Genomic DNA, 21,434 nt, shown 5'->3' with positions numbered 1-21,434 from the left:
TCTATTTTTCACCCTTTGCTTTGTTAATGGGCTGTTAAAATTTCACCATAGGTGGGACTGTAATTCAGCAGCTAGAGAGCTAAATACTAAACCAAACTGTCAGTGTGATTGTACAGGTCAAAATGGTTCACATGCATGACCAGTGCAAACCAGAATCAACCCCCGTGAGCCCATGTTCACACACCACTGGCACACCTGGTCCAAAAGTGAGTCACTTCTGATTTTTATTCCTTAATATACAAGTTCAGTTCTTGTCTTATGTGAAGTCTAATGCATTCTGTCTCATCTTATTTGCAAATATTTCTCATTTTCAAGTGAATCTATTTTTAAAACAGGACTCCAAACATATTTTTCACTATGTAACAAATGTCTGGTTTGTTGTTTGTCTGTTGAATAGAGGTAAAATTTGTTCAAAGTTAGCTCTGAATTTATTTTTTTTTTATAATCAGCTTGTAATAAACAGTGGAAGATAGCTGCTTTCCTACCCAGGAACTGTCGTAATCTGTAACTTCTAACGATATTTTAGAAGGAAGAACTGTCATCCTTCTGTCATGTGCAGCCACAGGATTTCTGTAAGTCATGATTAAGGCTTTAATTCTGGGCTTTTACAGAGTAAGTGTGGAATGAGAGAAGATAATGAAAATGGTGATCTCTGTGAAGCAACCGCTGGAGAGGGAACTGTTTCATGTTTCCTTTCCCCTTTGCCTAGGCAGCTGTTTACTGAACCTAAGAAAAACTTCCTTTTCAGATCTGGGAAGGCAAGAAAGCCGAGAGGGAGGAATTCTGCCCAAGAGTGGCATGAGGAAACTCACAACTCTTGCATGTCCTTTGTGGTGAAGTAAAGCCCAGAATTACAGCCTTGTGCTTCTCCCACACATCGAACACATAGGAAAGCTGCACATAACCCTGTTCCTGCTGAGGATGTTGAGGTTATAACTGCAGGCTCTCTGCTATGGGAAAGGGGTCAGTGTGTATTTTGGTTTCTTATCGCTTGAAGGCAGAAGGAAGTTGTATAGGAGGATGGAGAATGTCTGTTGGTGGGAATGTGTGACATTTCCATTGGGGTATGTGTGAGCAGCATCCTGTAGTTTGGTAGAGGCTGGGCTGTTCTGGGTTTCCATTGGGGTATGTGTGAGCAGCATCCTGTAGTTTGGTAGAGGCTGGGCTGTTCTGGGTTTGCCTTGGATGCAAGTCATCTCAGCTAACCTTAATTTTCCATCATGTTCACATGAGAACATGCACACTCGTGTCTGTAAGTCTGTTCCATATTTTATAGCAGCTGCTGTGATGTTATAGATGTTGCTCGAGCATGTAGGAAGAAATTTGGTTTAGTTTGCCCCGAGGATAATGGATGCTTTGTAGGGAGGAATATTTGTTTGTGCCTGACAGTATCTTGTTGAGGAAAATGGGATCTTTTGTGAATGTTACAGTGGTGGGTAGGGAATCTGTTTAGCATTCTGAAAATAGAAATGTAAACCTGATATCCTGAGCAAGTTATGATTTTAATGACAACACTGCGTTTACCTGGCCTGTGCTCTTAACTGCTGTTGTTCGTCTGTAGCATCCTTTGCTCCCTTCCCAAAATGTCCGTGGAACCATATGCACTCTGAAACACAGCTAAGATACATTCCAGGCTGCTTCTTCATCCTTGTTTCCCACCAGTACAGCATTAAAAATTTGAAGTTGGAAGTTACCATATAAAAGGAGAAAGAAAATTAATTAAAGGTCAGAGTGCTTTAGTGTAGTGAAAATTGAGAGGAGGCAGATACAAAGTTATTCAAATTGCTTTTGACTTCAGGCAGGTCGATTTTCCTATTTCTTGCACGAGTTCCCATGGTAAAAGTAGTATCTCATCGGTCTCATAACTGACCACTAGTATATGTGTTTCAAGCACAGCCAGAAATCCTCTTTTGAAGCTTTGGCCAGGCCCTACAACCGTCCTGACTTGTCTTTTCTCCATCTTTCCTTCACCTCTGAAGTGGCCTGCACCACCTGGCAAGACCTACTTACGCCTGTATTGTCTGTCAGCTCCTGCCACGTTGCAGAATACAGAGTTAAATCTAAAAATACGCTTAAAAAGAGGTGAGGGCTTTGAGCAAAGTAAAGTAAGCCACTGATTTGGGTCATGAAAGGGAATTGATGTCACTGGTTCTCTGTTGCAGCTTTCTTGAGCTGCGAAGTTCTGTTCTGAGCCGTGAAAATGCAGAGGTGCAGTGGTGAGCAAAGTAGTGCTCCGGACAGGGAAGGGTAGTCTGGCTCCAGTTCTCCCCAGGAGACTGCCCAGATCGTGACCTTGTAAGCCTGATGAGAGAAGTCAAGGTGGTATTGAATGCCGTGCAGTTTCGTTTGTCTTCACAGTCTTCAGTGGTAGAAAACTGTCACCCGCTGCTGTCCTTTAAACAAAGAGCGGCTGCGGCATCGGGTGATTAAATGCTTCATCCAAAATTCTGTCAGGAACCTGTGGTGAGCTGGATACTTCCCTCCATCTCTTCTGTCATAGGCTAGTCCATCATCAGGAGACCACTGTTCTAACATAAATCTGGTCAAAAAACCTTAAGCCATGTGAAAGGAGTCGTGTGCAATTTTTTGCCTGTTACAGAGTGGTTATGTGGCTTCAGTAATGTTTGTTAAGTGCTTTGATATGCTTTGGTGAAGGACAGAGTGTTAATAATTAAAATCGTGAAGAAGTTCTAACGTAGTATGGGGGATGACAAGCGCTTTCTGGTCTGTTAGTTAACAAAAATGCAAAATATAAATGGGCGAATCAGCAGGAATGGAGTTGAGCGCTCCCTTCCCCCAGCCACCTGCATGGGCTGAGCACAGAAAGCAGCTAATTGTCTGCTCTGCTGCGGAGATGAAAGAAGCTGGTCCTGCAACAGGAAAGGCTATTGAACTGCATGAAGGTGGTAAATTATCAGCACTGAAAACCTTTTGAGTTGGTATCTTTACGTGCTCAGAAAGTACGTTACTTGTACTGGTATTGACAGCGCTGATGAAACCGGCATCTCGTGACATGAGTCTTATGTTTCAGTCCCTGTAATTAAGAGGTCAGTAAAACTGAAACGTGTTTTATAAAACTACGCCATCGCCCTGTTTGGGTATAGTCGAAGGGTGTGTTTGGTGAGGACAGGCCCTGTTAATGGCTTTATCTTGGCCCCGCTAACGAGCTGTTTGCAGAACTGCTCTGATTTGCAATGGGCAGACTGTAAAGCAGCCTCGTGTTTGTCCATTTTCCTGCTAGCAGTTCCATTTGCAGAGTGCAGGCAGGAGCAGGCTTCTTGCCAGCAACAGCTTCATTCAGATTAGGGCTTTAGTTCAATTATGTCCAATTAACTTTTATTGCAGATAGCAGTGATAATTACTTGCAAGTCAATTTTTTGGCTGTGGTTATCCCAAGGCTAAAGTCTGAGCTTGATGGATTTTAATAACCGAAGTGACGTGTAGCTTTTCCTTCTTTTTTTCTTCTCCAGGCCTCAATTAGATGAAAGGTCAGAAGCTATGTAAAAATCCATCTTATGATTAAGGCCAACTGTTCTACTCTTCAGCAGATGCATAGTACTGTGTTTTAAAATAATCTCTTGGGACAGACCTAAAAAAAGGCTTTTTAAACTCTTCAGATCATAACCTTGAGCTCACTGCTGCTTTATCTGAAGAGTCAATTTGATGGAGCTGATGCCACACGTGGCAATACCTGGAGCCGAGAGCCACTGCCTTGCCTTTTTTTACTACACTGCATCCTGTTCCAAATTGCTCACCTAGAAGCCTTTAGTGGTAGCCCTTGAGCATGAGGAGTGTGATATGAACAATATTCCATTTAAGTGCTGTTATCCCAAAGCTGCTTCATTTTCTTCCCTGTTGAGTGTTGCCATCCCAGCTCCGAGAGAGGAGCAGAGCTGCATTTAAATTCTCTCTGCCTTCCCCACCAAACTAATTTTGTTGCCTGAGTAACATTATAAATGGAGGTCAGCCTAAAAGGTGACATGGTGTACAAGCAAAATCATAGTTAATTAAACGGCAAGAAGCAAAAATTGATTTTGATCGAAACTGTTGCAGGGCTCTACAAAAGGTCCACCTGAATGCAGAAAGCCAAAGGTCCTGGGCTGGCAGGTGCTGACAGTGCACTCCCCGTGCTACAAAAAAATGACTTTCCATTGTTCAGTTTCCTATTTATTTATCCCCAAGTACACTCCATGCTGTTGTGATTTATTGCCATTTCAGAGGACAACCTCTCTGCCCACTATTTTGCAGTTTTCCATTTATAAAGCATTAAGAGGATGTGATACCAGCTGGTGATGAATACAGTGCTAGTTTGGTAATTTTCTTCCAGGAAACGGTAAGATTTATCTCTGGCTCCTCAGCAGCCCTGGGAAAGGGCCATTCTGGTAAGTGCCCAAGAATAAAGGGGAGTTTTAGGGCTGGAAAAAGGCAGGAAGCCTGCAGGATCAGTCTAGACACTGTCAAGCAAGGCATGGCTGACTGGAAGGAGTTGTATTGAATGCTGAGGTTGGCAGGGGGGTTCAGTGTCTGCAGTTGACACGAACAAATCTTTGAAACCCCTAGATTTTAGGTTACTTTGGGAGAAGGAAAAGGAATGAGTCTCCTTGGTGTCGAGCAGCCGGCCGGGGGGTAAATGAGACACTGAGTTTCCCTCGGAGCATGAAAATTGGCCCGGATTCAATTATGTTTCCTGGCAAGCTCTTGCAGGCATTTGTACCAAAGAAACTTCACAACCTCGAGTTAGTTTTTGTTGTTGCTTGCAGCATTTATAAGTGCTGAACTTGGCATGTGCCGCGTGTGCCCGGGGGGGGGGGGTTGCCGTAAATCCTGCCGGCGGCAATGGAACTGTGGCTGTGGAACTTCACGGGACTACACCATGGAACAAGGAGCAGAGGAGAAGCAAAGCATATCAGCCAGCCACAAGCCTTTAACAACCCTCACACGGCTTAGGGGGACCCCAGGGTGCTGGAAACTTGGAATAGTTTGGAGCTTTTCTTTTGTGTGTGGGTGGATGCTCCCGCTTCCTCCTGGCCTCAGGCTTTGTGAAGGAGCCCGCAGTTAATCGTGGAATTTCAAACATGCGTGTTTACTTTCAGGAACCTAACTTTAGACTTCACCAGCTTGCTTTCGTCTAAACCAGCTCAGTTTCCCATATTTCACTGGCCAGGGATGGTTTGTGGGGAGTGTTTCCTTTGAGTTCTCACCCTGGAAGGCCTCTTGGGAGCTTCAGAGGCTGGCGTATATAAAAACTTGGCAATAACTACTTATGTGGGCTGTTTATATAATGATAAAGCTGTGTTAGAGTGTTAGAAATTTCCTAGTAGTACTGAGCTGCTTTACACCTAGGTTTTACTCTAGGTTATAAAAGTAACCCCTGGCCTGAGAAGCACTGGGTCTGGCAGGGGCAGTAAATACTAAAATGTTGAATATGAGTCAGAATATAATACATTTTTTCAAGTAGAGAAAGGCAGTATCATGGTAAATTTTACTGGAACTGATTCCTGCAGGGAGGATGTCCCTGGGCAGTGGGTGGAGGTGAGTCCTTCCATCCTACCTGGTGAGCCTTGTGGTGTGACTGGTGTGCTGCCAGGACCAAAAAACACCCTGATGTGCAGGTAAGGCTGAACGTAACAGTCATCGTGAAATGTGCCAATTACCCCCAGATCCCAAGCACTGCAAATCCCTCTTAAGCTTAACATGCTTTGATTTAATTATTAATAAATCTTCGGAGAAAAAAAATCTGTTCACGTGTCTAAACCTGCTATTTTGTAGAGCATCCTACGTGTGCTGTTAAGATTATATCCTGCAGCCATATTAGATTAAAATTACTTCAAAGAGGGGTATTTATTTATTTATTCCTATCTAATGATTGTTTTCCTCTGGAAATATACTTTATCTTTTTATATGCATATAAATTTTCAAGGCAGAGCTCATTGTGCTGTGTTTGGCAGTGTACAGAATCAGTTTAGAAACTTTTTAAGGTTTTCACAGTTCACAGCCCTCCATTGCTGGGTGCCACAGGCTTGTAGGTCAGCTGTTGGCAGCTGATGGTTTAGATGATATGTTGGAGTTGTCTGTGCCAGCTTGTGCTCAGGAAGAGTCAGGTCAGAAAGTAGTAGTCGGGTGCTGAGTATCTCAGGGAATAAACGTTAATTAATTTCTAACCAAAAAAAATGAATAAGGGACTTGTGAAGATATTTCAAATGCCTTTGCTTTCAAATACTGAGATCTCGATTTTGAAAACCTATATTGATTTCATAGAGAACAAAATTTGAAGCAGGATTTTATTTATAATATGAAATTCAGCGATGGAGTTATGGTCAGCACTTCTATATAAGTCTGAATTTCTTTCTTTAATGCTCAGCAGCGACCTAGATGTCATCAATTTGGTTACTGCAAATCAAGCTAAAAGAGCGATTTTATGCTTCTACTTAAAATTATTTTTGTAAGTCCAGTATTTCATTTAAAATTATTATTGCCACCCCAGTCTTTTATGAACCTTTGGCATTACCTAAAATGATTATCCGCCTGCGGGAACAACTTGCCTTTATAGCTCTCTCTAAAACATTGCTCTCAGTATTGGAGCTAAAGCTTCTGTAAATACGTGTTTTGACCTTCAAGGAAATGCTGCTGTCATAGAACAGGAGCCTGGCTATTCTGAGGTGAATGCTGTGACCACTCTTAATCACTTGTTCTCTCTCCTAATGTGCCATTATCCTGTTTATTGCTGTGTGCGCCTCGCTGGGGCACTTCAGCGAGAGGCTTTCTCAAAGCGTCACAGTGTTCAGGCTCTAATGAGCGTTAATGATGGAGCAGGTGAGCAAACCCTCCCCACATCTTGCTGTCAGAAATGCTGCTCCTTCAGTCAGAGAGCAGCGGTGCTCTTTCAGGGCTGCGCACAAACTTGCCATCAATCAAATAGCGTTTTAGACACCGACCTCCCTTGCTCGTGCAGGGACGGGAAGGGATCCTGGGCTGGTGTCAGACGTTGCTGGAGTAAAAGGTGGATGCTCAGGTGAATATGGGAATAGTGTGATCTGTTTTTCTGTCTACAGTGAATGCTCTTTAATTTTGTTTGTCTGCTTTTCACTGAGAAATAGGTCTTGTTTTTTTGCCAGTCTTCTGAAGTTGATGAAATGAGGAAAAAAGGAAAACACAATTATTTTTTTTTTTTCTTGCTGACTGTGGGTGTTTCTGTTGCTTACTCAGGTAAAGCTCTGACAACTCACAGTGGTTTTGTCTTCTGATTAAAAGGAGCTGGATTCTTGTTTTGTCTTTTTGGTCTTGCTGGGCCGATTTGGGATGAGAAACTGCTGCCCACGGGCTGTTTGCAAAGTTTCACTGAACGTTGCATACTTACAGTCACGAATGAATCTCATCTATAAAGGTCGAGCAACTTTTCAGTCCCTCAAGCAATTCCTTGATGTTGTGGATGTGACAGGTCTTCAGTCATCGTTTCTGAGCATCTTCTGAAAGACTCCAAGAATTCCACCTCCTTCAGAGAGTCAGAAAAAGATCCAGGTTTAGATTTATTTTACAAGGTTTTACAGCTGCATATTTTGGACTTCTGTCAGTGCAGATTGTTGCTGTCTCCTAGGAGTGAAGTGGAGAATGATATAAACTCGTTCTGTTGGTGGTTACACTGTTGGGCCCTGCACCTTGGTGAGGTGGTTGTGAGTTTCTCGCAGGACTGAGTTGGTGTTACTCTGTGTGGGTGAATGGGCAACAGCGTGGAGTTGTCAAGCTGACATTCAGTGCCCAAGACTACTTTTGTTAGTCACAGTGGCACCCAACAGGCTCTCTCAGCCGCACTCAGTCAGCTTTTAAGAGCACTCGCTCAGTGAAGGTGCAGAACTTTTCATAAATTAATATTTGAATGAGATTTCTTGGCTGTTGGTTTAATCAACCTTTGCGTGTTGAACCGAGGAGATGCATAAACATGGAGCTAATGAACTGTACACAGTGAGTAATTGCTGTGCTGCAGAAAAGCTCTAAGTCCTTGCTGTTCACTCCATTGGTGCAGGTGTTCCACGGGTGGGCTGACTCGTGGTGGTGGTCTGAGGTGAGGTTTCAAATTAAAGTCTTCAAAATGTCCCTGCAGAACTCTGCTGTTTGGAGGTTTCTGGAGCAGGAAGGTGGTGGTGCTGTCCAGGACACAGCGCTGATGGTGTTGTGTCAGTGTCATCCAAAGGCTTCGCATTGTTTGTGTCATCCTTGGCAGTGAGACTCTTTCAGAAGTGGCCTCTGAGAGATTTTGGCAGCCGTGCCTTCTCCTGTCAGGCTTGAACTTTCTGCTTTACCCCTTTAGATCTTTGAATGCCTCCCCAGTTGTGTTTTAATTGTGCAACTATGACTGAAATTAAATCAGCTTACGACTTGAATCTTTCAACTCTTCCCATGTTTTGGAGGTCATATAACAAGTCCCAGCACCTTTCTAGGTGCTCCTTGGGTGTTTTGCTTCTGTATAGCAGCACTGATGGTTGTGGAGATCAGGACAAGGAGAAATCAACTGATTTCCCCCGTGGCTCTGCCACCCTGTTTCCCAGAACTTTATGAAGTCTTGTGGCTGGCTGAGGCCAGGGGGATTTGAGCAGGGGTTTGGACCAGGTGGCCTCTAGAGGCCTTGTTCCAACTTAAATCTCTGTCTATAATTGCAGTAATGTTGGGACACTTTGAACCCCAGTTAGCTTTGTTGCTGGGGCTTTGTACAGCGATGGTGGGATTTGAAGGGAGTTGTGCAGTGTTTCTGTATAAAGAGCTTTAGTGCTCCATGTGTTCAGTTTGATGTTTGATTTCCTAAATGCTGAACCAAGCAGAAGAGGATGGTGGCACCTCTGCAGCCCCTTTGTGCAGGAGGCACATCTTGCCATTGTCTGCCCCAGAGCCGTGCGGGTTATTGAGTCTCTGCTGAAATGAAGGAAGTTGTAGCCATTCATCTTTCAGCCTAATGGACCACAGAAATTACAAGCTGTAGCATGCAGCTTAATCTTGCCACAAGGCAGAGTGCTGCATACTTTGCCTTCAATTTATGCATGCCATGCCTTTTTATTAAATGTGAAAGAGCAGTTGACAGGGTTTCTCCAGAGGACTTGCCTTGGCTATACCTGGTGGACAGCCAGTGCGTTTCAGCAATAGTGAAATGAATGATGGTGGTTTTTTTACCGTTCATAACAACCACCTTTGAAATTTGAGGACAGATTTATGGATTATTCTCTGTGTGTCAAGCAGCAGAGGAGAGCGAGACAGCTATTTTGGTTTTAACCCTGCAGATGACCCACTTCTTGAAGTGTTTCCGTTGCCGTTACGAGATGCAGTAAGGACTGGAGCAGCGGTTTCATCTGTGCTTGGTCAGGCCTTCACCCAGGGATGGCTCTTTGCCGCTTTCTTTTCTCTGTTCCTCCTTGTATTATAACTTTGAATTGTCTCTCTGTTGTTGCAGTGTGCAGAGGAGTGAATGCCCCATGTTGTGTTAGTGCCTGTCTGCCATGCTGGCCTGTCTGCCAGGACCAGGCGACCTCTCCTTTCAGCTTCTTTCTTACACGCAGATGAACACTGGACTTCAGAAATGTGAGTGACGTTTTGTCTGCAGGATGTGGTTAACTGTTAAATCTGGCTCTGGGACAGCTGTGACATAAACATTTAGGATACAGTGGAAAAACTATTTAATGTAGAGTCTTTCTTTTGTTATGCCTTCAAGGCATCCATCAGTAATGGCTCTGAGAAATGGCTGTGGAGGTTCACGTGTGTGCAGCAAGCTTTCCCCTGTTCCTGGCTCTATAAAGGTTAATTTTAACCACAGCAGGCTGCAATGCAAGTGAGGTTCCTGTGAGATTTGTGCCTCTTTGCTGAAAATGTTTTGTGCTAAAAGTGTGCCAGCTGATTTGCTTCTTAACACAACTTTTTCCTCACTCTTTTTCACTTCCCTTCGTGTAATTACTCATAGACACCGATAAAAGTTGGATCAGTCTAATGCAAAGCTTTTGAGGTCAGCAGCTCTTGCTCTGCATACCTGGGGCTTATACTACAAATATTAGTGAGCTATTCCAAATTACTAAAGTTCAAAGTTTCCGTCTTCTTTCTGATGTCTCTTTGGTGCCTCTGAAAATACGTCTGCAGAGTGCTCTGATAATTCTTTTTTGATAACTTCAGTCATTTTTTTCATAGTTGTACTGGTGTTTTTAAGAACAACTTATACTTGGGAATGTAAGTTTACGGGCTAGATGTTTTTTTAACTCTTACTCTGTCTCTCCTCTTTGTCACTGAAGTTGCACCTTGATTGCTCAGCTAAAAATTCAGAATTACCAAGGTTTCAGCGTAAGATCTGTGTACTTGATCCTTAGGGCTGTGACCTGTCTCTTCCCTTTGAAATGTGTGTTGGGTGATTTTTGTACCCTCAGCTTGCTGATGGACTCGTTGCTCTTTAAAACCAAGTGATTTACAGTCCAGTTGTAGCTAAATTGTTTTCATATAGTGATGCTACTGAAAATAAGTAAGATAATTTTGCAATTAATTAAGGGTGACTGCCAGAAGTGACTGGCAGTGTTCATGTACAAGTGTGCTCCCCCACAGCACTTGCACAGCACTTCATGGGCTTGTAATTGTAATGACACTCAGCAGTAGTAATACTCTTTGCTCACCAAAGGACTGGTGATGCCATGAAACTGGGCATCCCCCTCCTTTCTCTTCCCCATTTCCAGTGTGAGCGTTGCTGACGTGCCTGTTCCGAAGGCCGTGGGATAAGAATGTGCCCAGGTCTGTACATTACAAGAAGTCTCTTTGGCAAAGCTTAGTTCTGAAAGCAGATCATCCAGGTTCATGTGAGGGCAGCTGTGCATAAATCAGGTATTTGCTAATTACAGCTTTACAAGGCAACATGCTGGTGTGTTGGGCAGTTTCCTCACCTGATAGTACCTGATGCTGTTCTGGAGATCTGCCGATCCCTGTGCTGAAAGCATTGCTGTGTCCTGCTCAGTGAAGAGCTCTGGGAACTGCATTTAGAAGAATTTAGGACATAAAGTAGCTGGCAGGCACGGGCTGGCAGTGGTAATGCTCAGCTGTTGGGTTTGTTCTGATTTAGACAGAAGATGAAACTGCTGGTACAGACCTCGCTCACCCCCACTGCAGATGTGGGTACGATTAATTGGTGTGTTTCTCTCGTGCCTTATATGCATGAGTAGCCCAGCCCCTGGCCAGGGGAAAGCTGAGTTAATGAGCATTTTTTAATGAACAGTGACTTGTGACTTTTGATGGGGGGTGGAAACAGGCTGTAATAATAGTGCTGTTGCTTTTATAAAAGGCACAGAACTCCACAAGATTGCTTTTCTTCAGACTTACAGTGTTTATATTAATAATTTTTAAGTGTAGTTTTCTGGATCAGACTTTTTATTAGTGCCTTAAAATCCACATTAGCTCAATTACCTTCTTTTTCCATATTCTCTCTCAAACAAGAGGTATTTTCTGAAAGGTGGCCTGTGCAGTAGGAGTTTGGCAGATCAATATGCACATATTTTTTCCTTCGGAAACCGATGACTATAGGACCGCCAATTTCAGTATTTTTTGTTGAATTTCAGCCTGAATTCAGGCTAATTTCATTAATCCTTATCCACCCAGGGGATTTCTCACTGACTCCATATTGATATTTTTTCCTTCTTCCCACTGATTCCAGTGTTAACCTGACTAGTCAATTGGGATACTTGAGGCAGGAATTTTGGAGCTGTGTCTGCAGCTGCTGTTGGATACAGAGACATTGCCACACGGTCTGGGAGAAAAAGGGTCATTTTTTGTGACAGTGGTGCAAAATAAAGCAAAAGATGCTTCTTGGAGAGCATTTTGTTGGGGGGGAACATGACAGAGAAGAGCAGATTGGGACTGAACACGTAATCTTCAGCTAAATTGAGGGTTTTGGGAGGGCTCTTTCTGTAAAGCCTGTAGAGAAACTGCTGAAATTGAGATTTTTATGCAAAAGATGGACACAGCTGTTTTTGTCTTGTCCCAAACCTAGTGCTCTCACTAGGGCAGGAATCCTGGAGGCCTCTTTGTATTTTGTTTAATGTTAATGAAAATTTAACCACGGACAGCTTTAAAAGCAGTGGATTTTAAAGCCTTAATGTGAAATGCACTTAAAAGATATTACATTAGTGCTGAGGTGAGGCAGGGATGTCTGTCTCATTCCATGGCAGAAATAGCTCCAGCGGTGAGACGTGCAGGAATGTGACCAGAGGAATTGGTTGCCACAGGATTAGCGGGAGTGTGGACTTGCAGCTCACCAGTTTATTGGGGTAATTGCTCATAGGCACAGCTTTGTCGTATAACAAACGTGAAATAATTACTTTTCAATAAAAGTATTCTGCCTTGCATTCACCACTAGGGAGCTTCCCGGAGCTCATCCCATTGTTTTCCTAATGAAGCTTCTTCATCCACCATTGCCTCATTATTTTATTATGTCCTGATCTGGAATTCTTGCACAGAAGTGATGATATTCTAATACCAGCATTTTCTTTCGGACTATTCTTGCAGGTTTTCCATGCACCAGAACTAATTGTTCTTTACTGGTTTGTAGGATATTTATATGGGATATTCAGACTCTTGCTCACCCCATAATGCCTTTCTCCTGTAATATTTTACTACCTTAATTATTAAAGTCATGGAATCTTGCCTATGAAACTACCAGCAAAGCACATTTTAAGCAGCACATTGGGGCACTCAGAAATACATCACCTTCAGGCCTGAGTAGCACGGCTGAGTTAGTTTGTAGTAAAAGGAGCATCATCTTACCTGTATGTAAACCAGGCCCTGTTTGAAATGCTGGTTGGGTTCAGGAAATCCCGTCCAAGGGATTTAAAAGATGCTTTGCTTTCAGTAGGATGCCAGATTTGTTGTTGGGATGTCATTTAAGTTTAACTGAGGGGTTATTTTCTCTCGTCAGAGGAAGGAGTTCTTCCAGATTTGGGATTAGTGGCATGTGTGTAACTGAAAGGTGCAGCCTGTTCAAACATCCGTGTTTTAGCTACTTCCTAAGAGTTTCCGTCACAATTTCTGTAGAACAGAAAAACAGATGCTTGTATAAGAGAATATTTAGTGTGTCTGTTCAGTATTTGTATTTACACCTAATTTTCTGATTTGCCTATGCAAATGTAAACCAAGATGGGAAGTTTTGATGGCAGAGCTGTCTTAAAGTATCTACTTAATTTTTTGTCTGAAAATAGAATGTGACAATGGCTATAAGTGTAATATAAACCATAACACAGACAGGTTCCTTTGTCCTTTTCTTCTTCTCTAGTTCATGGTGGGTTGCCAGGGTCATCTCTTGGGGAAGGAATAGACCTTGATGAGTGTGGGCAATGCTAAAAATAAAGGTTGGGAGTTCATGAAGGCCTTGGCTGTTGAGGCAAGGCAGTGCTGGCAGATGCCATTTGGAGGCTCTTCTCTCCGTTAGGAGCGCAGCAGCTCACTCAAAAGGGCAGATATGAACCACCTGCCTGCAGGGGCAGGTACAGGGATGTGAACAGAGAGGATGTTTGGGTTAATATTTCCTTTGATTAAGAGAAAGGGATGATATGTCCCAGAGTCTGGACAGCACAGGGAGTATGAGTCTAATCAGTGCTGTGGTACGTGCTGTGCTAGAGATATAAGACAAACTGCTCTTAAGCTTCTTATTTCACAAAAGATATTTTTAATATTTCTATAATTACCCTTCCTTCTGGTTTCCATCCTATTTTCCATTTTCTGACCTTTTCTTTCTGAAAGTGAGAGCTCTTAGAGCAGAGCTACTCTCCCTCACCTGTGACGACTGGAAGCTGCAAGGATGCAAAGAGAGAGGTGGCTGGTACTCATGTATCCAAGAGTCTTTTGGAGGTAATTTGCTTAAAAGAATGAGAGATGGATTTTCAAGAGGAAAGGCTGTTTGCCTGGCAGCAGCAAGCTCTTTGCTGGAGCATTAGATTTCTTTGGGTCAGAGGGCCAGATGTGGGGCTGGAGTGCTCTTGGGCTCTGGAGGAACTGGCTGCCACATTCCCCGTTCTCTCAGCACAGCAGCAGAAACCACGGGGGTGCTGAAAATTGTAGCAAAAAGGATGGGCGTTTTTTCCCAGTAAATTTGTTTACAAGGTGAGGGGGTAAAAAAGTCAAGCAAAAGCAAAGTGGGATTGTCAAAGCTGCAAGCCATTATTTGAAAATTATAAAATCAGCAGCAGTCCCATAGGAGTTAGGCAGCGGAGCTGTGGTAAGAAACAGCCCAGCTCTCTGCTTGGCATATGATTAGGGCAGAAGAGGCACAAGCATTTCCCTAGATTTCTGAAGTTCTTTGCAGAAGCAGTTTGAGCTTATGGGCCAGGTAGGTGTCTGATAAATCCAAGGAAGTGAAACCACACCTCTGTCTCCAGAAGCCTCTTGTCTGTGTCTGGGGAGTAGCATGTGTTTAATCTTTTGAGGTAATCACATTTTGCCATGTGATATGGGCATGTGCTTAGCAAGGTGCCTCCCTGAAAAGTCAACTGAAGAAATAATTGCAAGCCATAAATTAATGAGCCTCCTTCCATTTGCTGAGCTTGGAACAACAAGGACTTCCTAATGGACAGCAAGACACTCAAAGTGCTTTCCAATGTCAGCACCTAGGAAAGGACTCGGGTGTAAATGGAGGCTTCAGCTGAAGCTTTGATGTGTGTTGAATTTGCAGGGCAAGATTTTGGTGATGGGGAACTACAGGAGTGGCTTCTGTGAGAAGCTGCTTAGAAAATTTCCCCCTGTCCAAAAGAGCCAGTGCCAGCTGGCTCCAGGACAGACCTGCTGCTGGCCAAGGCTCTGGGATAACAGATTTAAGAAGGGAGAAAAACCTGCACAACTGCAGCTGGAGAGAGAAGTGAGAATATATGAGAGGAACAGCTCTGCAGACCCCCAGGGCACTGAAGAAGGAGGGGGAGGAGGTGCTCCAGGTGCAGGAGCAGAGATTCCCATGCAGCCTGTGGGGAAGACCATGATGAGGCACGTTTGCCCCTGCAGCCCATGGAGGTCCACAGGGGAGCAGAGGTCCATCTGCAGCCCATGGAAGACCCCATGCTGGAGTAGGTGGATGCCTGAAGGAGGCTGTAACCCCATGGGAAGCTCATGCTGGAGCCTCCATTCCCTGTCTCCCTGCACTGCAGATATGGAGAAAGTTGGGAGTGAAGTTAAGCCCAGGAAGAAGGGAGGGGTGGAGGGACGGGGTTTTAGGATTTGATTTTATTTTTCATTACCCTACTCTTACTGGATTGGTAATAAACTAAACTAATTCTCCCCAAGTCAAGTCTGTTTTGCTCATGACCGTAGTTGGTGAGTGATCTCTCTCTGTCTTTATCCTGACCCACAAGCCTTTTGCTGTGTTTCCTCTTCCCTGCCCAGCTGAGGAAGGGAGTGAAAGAATGGCTTGGGGGGGCACCTGGTGCCCAGCCAGGGTCAGCCAACCACAGTCTGGTTCTCACCTCGGGATTACAGGGGGTTCATGTTTAATTTGTAACTTTCTGATTTTGAATCACACGGTAAAAATACTGAGAATGGCTTGAAGAGCCGTGGGGAGGCAGCCTTAAATTAAGGGAATAGAAACCAGCCCACCACCACAAGCTGTGAGAAATATTTCAGCTGGATACAATCCGACGTTTATAGCATGTACCTGTTTTTGTCCAACTGTACACATACTCTGATGAGAACATTGGTTTTTGTTTTGCTCCCCTGGGCAGGTCTTGCCTTAAGCTGAACTGGGGCTTGTGTTGGTCACCAGGTAATAAAGGGAATGAGGTATCTGGTACGCGACCCACTGGTCTGGGAAGATGAAGTTTTCTTGCCTCTTGATTCCTTGGAGATTTTCTGCCCTTGTTGTGTGACTGTCTTGCCCTGGGGTTGATACCTTGCTTACCAAAATTGACAAATTTCCTTTCTCCACAGGGGACACTACACAGAAAATGAGATCTGCACAGTATCCTACCCCAGCAGAATTGGATGCTTATGCTAAGAAGGTCGCCAACAATCCACTGACTATAAAAATTTTTCCAAACAGCGTCAAGGTTCCCCAGAGGAAACACATACGCCGTACTGTGAACGGACTTGATACTTCGGGCCAGAGGTACAGTCCCTACCCATCTCAGGCCACCACGAAAACGGGCCTCCTGGCCATAGTCAAATCTCCAGCAAAAGGAATTATCAAAGACTTTGACGGGACACGCACGCGCCTGCTGCCGGAAGCGATGATGAACCCCCCTTCCACGCCCTACGTTGCACCAAGCACTTTAACCCACCCCCAGGCGCTTGCTCGCCAGCAGGCTCTCCAGCATGCACAGACTTTGCCGCACCCCCAGGGCATCCCGCAGCACCCTCAGGGTATTCCACAGCCACAAAGCTTACCGCACCCTCAGGGGATCCCGCAGGCGCTGCCGCACCCGCAGAACATGCAGCAGCCGCAGGGCTTGCAGCACCCTCAGACCATGGCACACCAGACTCTGCAGCACCCCCCGAATCCTCTGCTGCAGCCGGGTTTACATGGAAGCAGAAAGATGCCGGATGCAGATGCGCCGCCGAATGTGACCGTGTCTACCTCAACCATTCCCCTCTCTATGGCTGCCACCCTGCAGCAGAACCAGCCACCGGACCTGAGCAGCATTGTGCACCAGATTAACCAGTTCTGCCAGGCCAGAGCTGGCATTAGCACTACCTCAGTGTGTGAGGGACAGATTGCAAACCCCAGCCCTATAAGTCGCAACCTGCTTATCAATGCAAGTACCAGGGTATCTACTCACAATGTCCCTACACCCATGCCTTCCTGTGTAGTAAACCCTGTCGATCATGCTGCTGCTGCTATTCCTCCTGCCTCTGTTAACGTGCCCATGGTGAATATTAACAGGGTGCCGCCCGCCTACCAGAACGAAATCAAATCGGTTGCGTGGAACCAGCACCAGCTTGCACATCTGCAGCAAATGTGTGGGGATGCTGCTGGGCCTGCTGGACTCGCAGGGAAGCACCCTCAGAGAGAGATCGCAGGGCAGAGTTTTCCTGGCAAAACTTCCAACTACCCTCAAGAACTGTGCATGGGCCAGTCCTTCAGCTTGAAACCCCCCATCGAGAAGCCTACACCTTCTCCGCCTGTGAACGGGTTGCAGGGACCCTTGCCATATACCAATGGGCACTATTTCCAGCCCATCTGGAATAACATTCTGCCCACGCCCAACAGTGACAGCTCTGGGTCCCAGGACCTCGCCATGCCTTTCCACGGGGGACAGCCAGCGGGAGCACCGCTGGATTGTGCAGGAGGAACTCATTACAGAGCTGGAGCTGGCCCATCCAGCCAGAATAATGTGATGCAGACCATGGATTACCTAAGCGGGGACTTCCAGCAGTCCTGCTTCCGAGACCAGAGCATGGCCGTGCTGGGAAAAGTCCATCGGCCTCCCATGAACCGAGCACCTGAACCAACCGATAGTCGAAATCTTCATATTCAACACCCAGGGTATAGATAGGCTGCAGTCACTTTCACAGACAAAAATTATAGGTTTTAGTCTTAATTTTAATTAATAAGCAAGGTGTTTTTAACTTGCAAACTTGTGTGATCATTATAGTAACCATTGGAAGAAGACATACTGTATATTTAAGAGCTTTGCTTACATGTTATCTGTCTCTCTCCTTTATGCATCAAATATTTAACATGCCTTTTGTGTCAAAGAATTTCATTACACTACTTCACGCCACAGCTGTTTCCTCACCGCAGAATCCCCTTTGTGCAGCTTTTGCCTTCTGCTGAGCAGCTCCTCGCTGGACTGAGGTTGAGTTGCTGCAGGGTTTCGCAGTTGCATCTGTTCACCAGCTCCAGTGAGAGCAAGGTAGTGTAGCTGCTTCCATTTCCATCTCAATTTCCTCCAAGATTAAGAGCAACAGAATTTTGTCAGGGAGCAGGGCTTTTTTTCAACTCGAAAGCCCATTTCATTAATGCATTAAACGTTGACCATTTGCACTGTCTAGAGGCCTGTGTAATTGAAAAAGAGCCTACATCTGAAAAGAACCAGCTAGGGGTATGTACTTAGGCATTAATATAGGAAGAAGCTTTCCAGCTGTTTCTTGACCATGTTTATCATTTAGACTTTGTCCAAAGTCAAAAGTCTCTGGAAGATTTTTCTGACACTTTTGTTTTCTGGACAGGGTGTGGAGGAGGGGGAATGATGAGTTAAGGACACAGGCAGCAAGGCTGCCACAGGGAACTGCCTTTCTTTTGCATCCCCTCCCCACTCCCCTTCTCCAGTGTCAAAGCTAACCTTGTCTGAACCCCTCGCTGCTAGGAGTCTGACTGTCCTGATGTGAAGGGAGTCCAGACCCACTGACAACTCCAAAAAGGGTTCAGCCATTTCTCTGGGAGCTGGAATTAATGTCAGGGTGAGGAGATGCAGCTCCATCCTGTCCCCGTGGCGGCAGCAGGATGGGAGGTGGTTGATTTTGAAGCAAAGCTCCTCTCACGAGCCACTGTGGGACCAACAGTCCCGTGTTCCTCTCCATCAAAACACCCCAGCGGATTTAATGGAACAATTCTCCTCTCTGGGAATTAGCGAAGCTATTTATAACATCCCTTTTTCCCAGGGTCTCGGTGCCTAACTCCTTCTGTTCCTTTCCCACGTCACTTCCAGCAGCTAGTCGAGTGACTGTAGGACACTAACTACTGGGTAACCTCAGCATTGTGTTCTCCTCAGTGTACCAAAACATCCCTTTCCTTTCTAACAGCCGAATTTATTGTAAGTAGAAAATTCCTCATCTCTGTTAACGAGACTAATACTTGAACATAATGATCACAGTCAAGTTTGGAAATTAAAACAAAAAAAGAAAAAATTAAAAAAAAAAAAAAGCATTGATTCTTTCTATGTACACTGGCTAAAAATATTGCTCTACACTGTAACTTTTAAGTGTAATATTTCTGTATGAATGTCGCCTGGTAGTGTGGGTTTGAGTAGCATTGTGTATGGGTGAACCCACTGGCCTCTGCCATCCACTGGCCTCCCTCACAGCCCTTGGAAAAACAAAGCCTTAAGTATTTGCTCCTTGAACTTTCCTTAACGAGCATGGTTTAAAAATCTTAAAAGACATCATACAAAATTTAAAAAAAGAAAAAAAAATTAAAAAAAATAACAAGTTTTGAAGTGACGTCATAGTTGGCTAGAGATTCTTAAAAGTTTTTCGTAAATGGGAAAATTAGAAAACATTTATTTGTATTTTTTTAATTTAGACGTGTAGTCCTGGGCTGTAACAAATATTTAGGTTTCAAAGCTTAGCAGAGTACGTTTCTGACTCCTTGCGTAAGTTAGTACACTTATATCATGTCATTATTTAAATTCTTTTAAGTGTACTATAACCCGTTCTTTAGTGGTAACTCCTTAGCAAAGTTAAGCAATTTGACTAAAGACGGATTAAATTATGTGTTGGCTTGTGTTGCCTTATATTTAAAAAGGAAAAATTGCCTGATTGTGTTATGCCAAATGATAGCAACATGAAGTCCTAATTTATTGTTTATAATCGTATTCCTGCAGTCTTTGTGAAAACTGGTAAATATACATCTATGAAAGAAAGAAAATCCTGAGGCTTTTCATGCAATATTTTTCTGAATCCATTCTGTTGGAGCCAGAGTTTGAGTCTGAAGCTGCTTCCCTTACAGTCACCCCGTCGTCTTCCCCGTCCCTTCCCCAAACCCAGCGAGGGCTGTGCTCTGACCTCACCCCTCCCTGCCCACTCAGTCCCTGTAAGGTGTTCTGCTACCTGAGTTCGTACCTTTTTACTAAATAAAACCTTGGCATCTCCTCTGTTCTGTAGCCTGCTCCAAATCTCAACCCAGACTGTTATTAAAGGCTAATTTTTAACGCCTGCTCTTCTCCCGAGAGCCTGAGCAGAGTCCTGTGCTGTGGTGGTGGTGGTTGCGGTGCCCGGGAAGTGTTTGTTGGTGTTGGCAGCACGTTGTGAGTTTTTGGGGACTGTTCTGCACGGGCAGTCACAGGTACAGCCACGACCTCCGAGGCTTTGCCCCGGTGCAGCAGGACCGGGAAGCAAAAATCCTGCTGAGACTCATCCAGGTGGGACATTGCTTGAAAAATAAGAATCATTTTACTATTAAAATATACTGAAACCTTTCCTATTGGTCTGGGAGTGAGATTTTTGTTTAAACCAACCCTTTTCACCTCTGCAGCAGCCCTTGTTGCTGATGGACTCTCCATCTTCCTCCTTCCCCACTGCATCCCTAAGGAGAAACAAAGGCTGATCTGCCTCATTCCTGGGTACAACATTGGGAGCAAAGGGGGATGAGCTGTGTGGGGGTCTGACCGTGTCACTGGCACTCACCAGGGTCAGGAAGGCATGAGCAGAGCCCGGTGGTGCCGTGTGTGGTAGGAGCTGTGCCGTGCTCTCCTGGAAACGGGGAGAAACCTCCCATGGTTTTGTTTCACACTGTGCCCAGAGCAGAACTAAGAGTAACCAAAAGGCCAGGGGTGCACATTCCCCTGGGCTCTCCCAGGACCCCCATGCTGGGGCTCACACCACTGCTCCACTGCTGCTCACCAACCTTTGGGGCTCACACCGCTGCTCCACTTGTCCATCTGTCCATCCATGGGTGCCTTCCTGACCTCTGGCTCCAGCACAAGGCTCTGTGCCCTGCTGGATCCTGGGTGCTTGCAGACAGTGGCTCTGCTCCCTGAGGAATGAGAAGGCTCAGGTGTTTCCTGAGATATTCACCCTCCCTCAGCACTGACACCTCTCCTTCCCAGTCCCACAGTGATTCGGAATATTGAGCTGCACATCAGATAGATCCTAGGCGGGATAAACATGAACATGGTGTGAACCTTTCCACGGGGAATCTTCTGCCTCCACCATGTCCTGTGTTTTGAGCAGAAGCTTTGAAGCTCTTCGCTCTCAAGCCTGGTTTGTTACAGCCCAAAGTTAACATTTTATAAAGACACTTGTGAATTTTCTTAAACTCTTTCAATGTGGGATGTCTCCAGGGGCCTTGGCTGCTCCCGTGGAAACCAAACAGAGATGTTTCCTGGAGAGAACTGGGAATTGCTACTGTATTTCATTAAACTACAGACTGATGATAAATGCTGCTGCTTATGTGCTACGGGTATCAACTAGGAATTTTTTTATTATTATTTTGTCCACATAAAAAATAATAAAAAATAATAATAAAAAAAACTAATTAAAAAAAACCCCTGATCCCTCTGCCCCTTCTGCTGGTTTTATGCAGTGGGTGTGTGTGGGGCTTGCATGACCTTGGAGCCACAGGGTCCCAAAGGGAATTTGGGGAAGGATGTCCATAGGTTTCTTGGATAGGAATGCATCAGGCAAAGCCTGGCTGCCCTATCTAATAAGAACATCAGGAAGGTCTGGGAAAACAGAAGAGATGAAAGAATCTCAGAGCCAGAAAGGTGCTGAAATAATGATTAAAATAGAAG

The 21,434-nt window shown here is 44.8% G+C and overlaps 1 protein-coding gene across 3 annotated transcripts in view; it reads left to right on the top strand.

Moving 5' to 3' along the window:
* FAM222B (family with sequence similarity 222 member B) overlaps positions 1–20,121 on the top strand; it is a 36,568-nt gene extending 16,447 nt beyond the window's left edge. For 2 of the 3 annotated variants that reach the window (XM_027660313.1, XM_027660312.1), the window contains exon 2: positions 15,913–20,121. In XM_027660313.1, coding sequence (XP_027516114.1) covers positions 15,930–17,477 — 1,548 coding nt within the window. In that variant the 5' untranslated portion in view covers positions 15,913–15,929 and the 3' untranslated portion in view covers positions 17,478–20,121. Of the gene's footprint in view, positions 1–9,150; positions 9,565–15,912 lie in introns of those variants that run through there. The other variant, XM_027660311.1, reaches the window with a different exon arrangement.
* The last annotated feature ends 1,313 nt before the right edge of the window (positions 20,122–21,434 follow it).

Source organism: Corapipo altera, unplaced genomic scaffold (genome assembly GCF_003945725.1).
Source record: "Corapipo altera isolate COAL_440 unplaced genomic scaffold, ASM394572v1 271, whole genome shotgun sequence".
NCBI classification, from domain to species: Eukaryota; Metazoa; Chordata; class Aves; order Passeriformes; family Pipridae; genus Corapipo; species Corapipo altera.
Note: the sequence above shows the minus strand (reverse complement) of the source record. Positions and strands in the feature narration are given on the sequence as shown.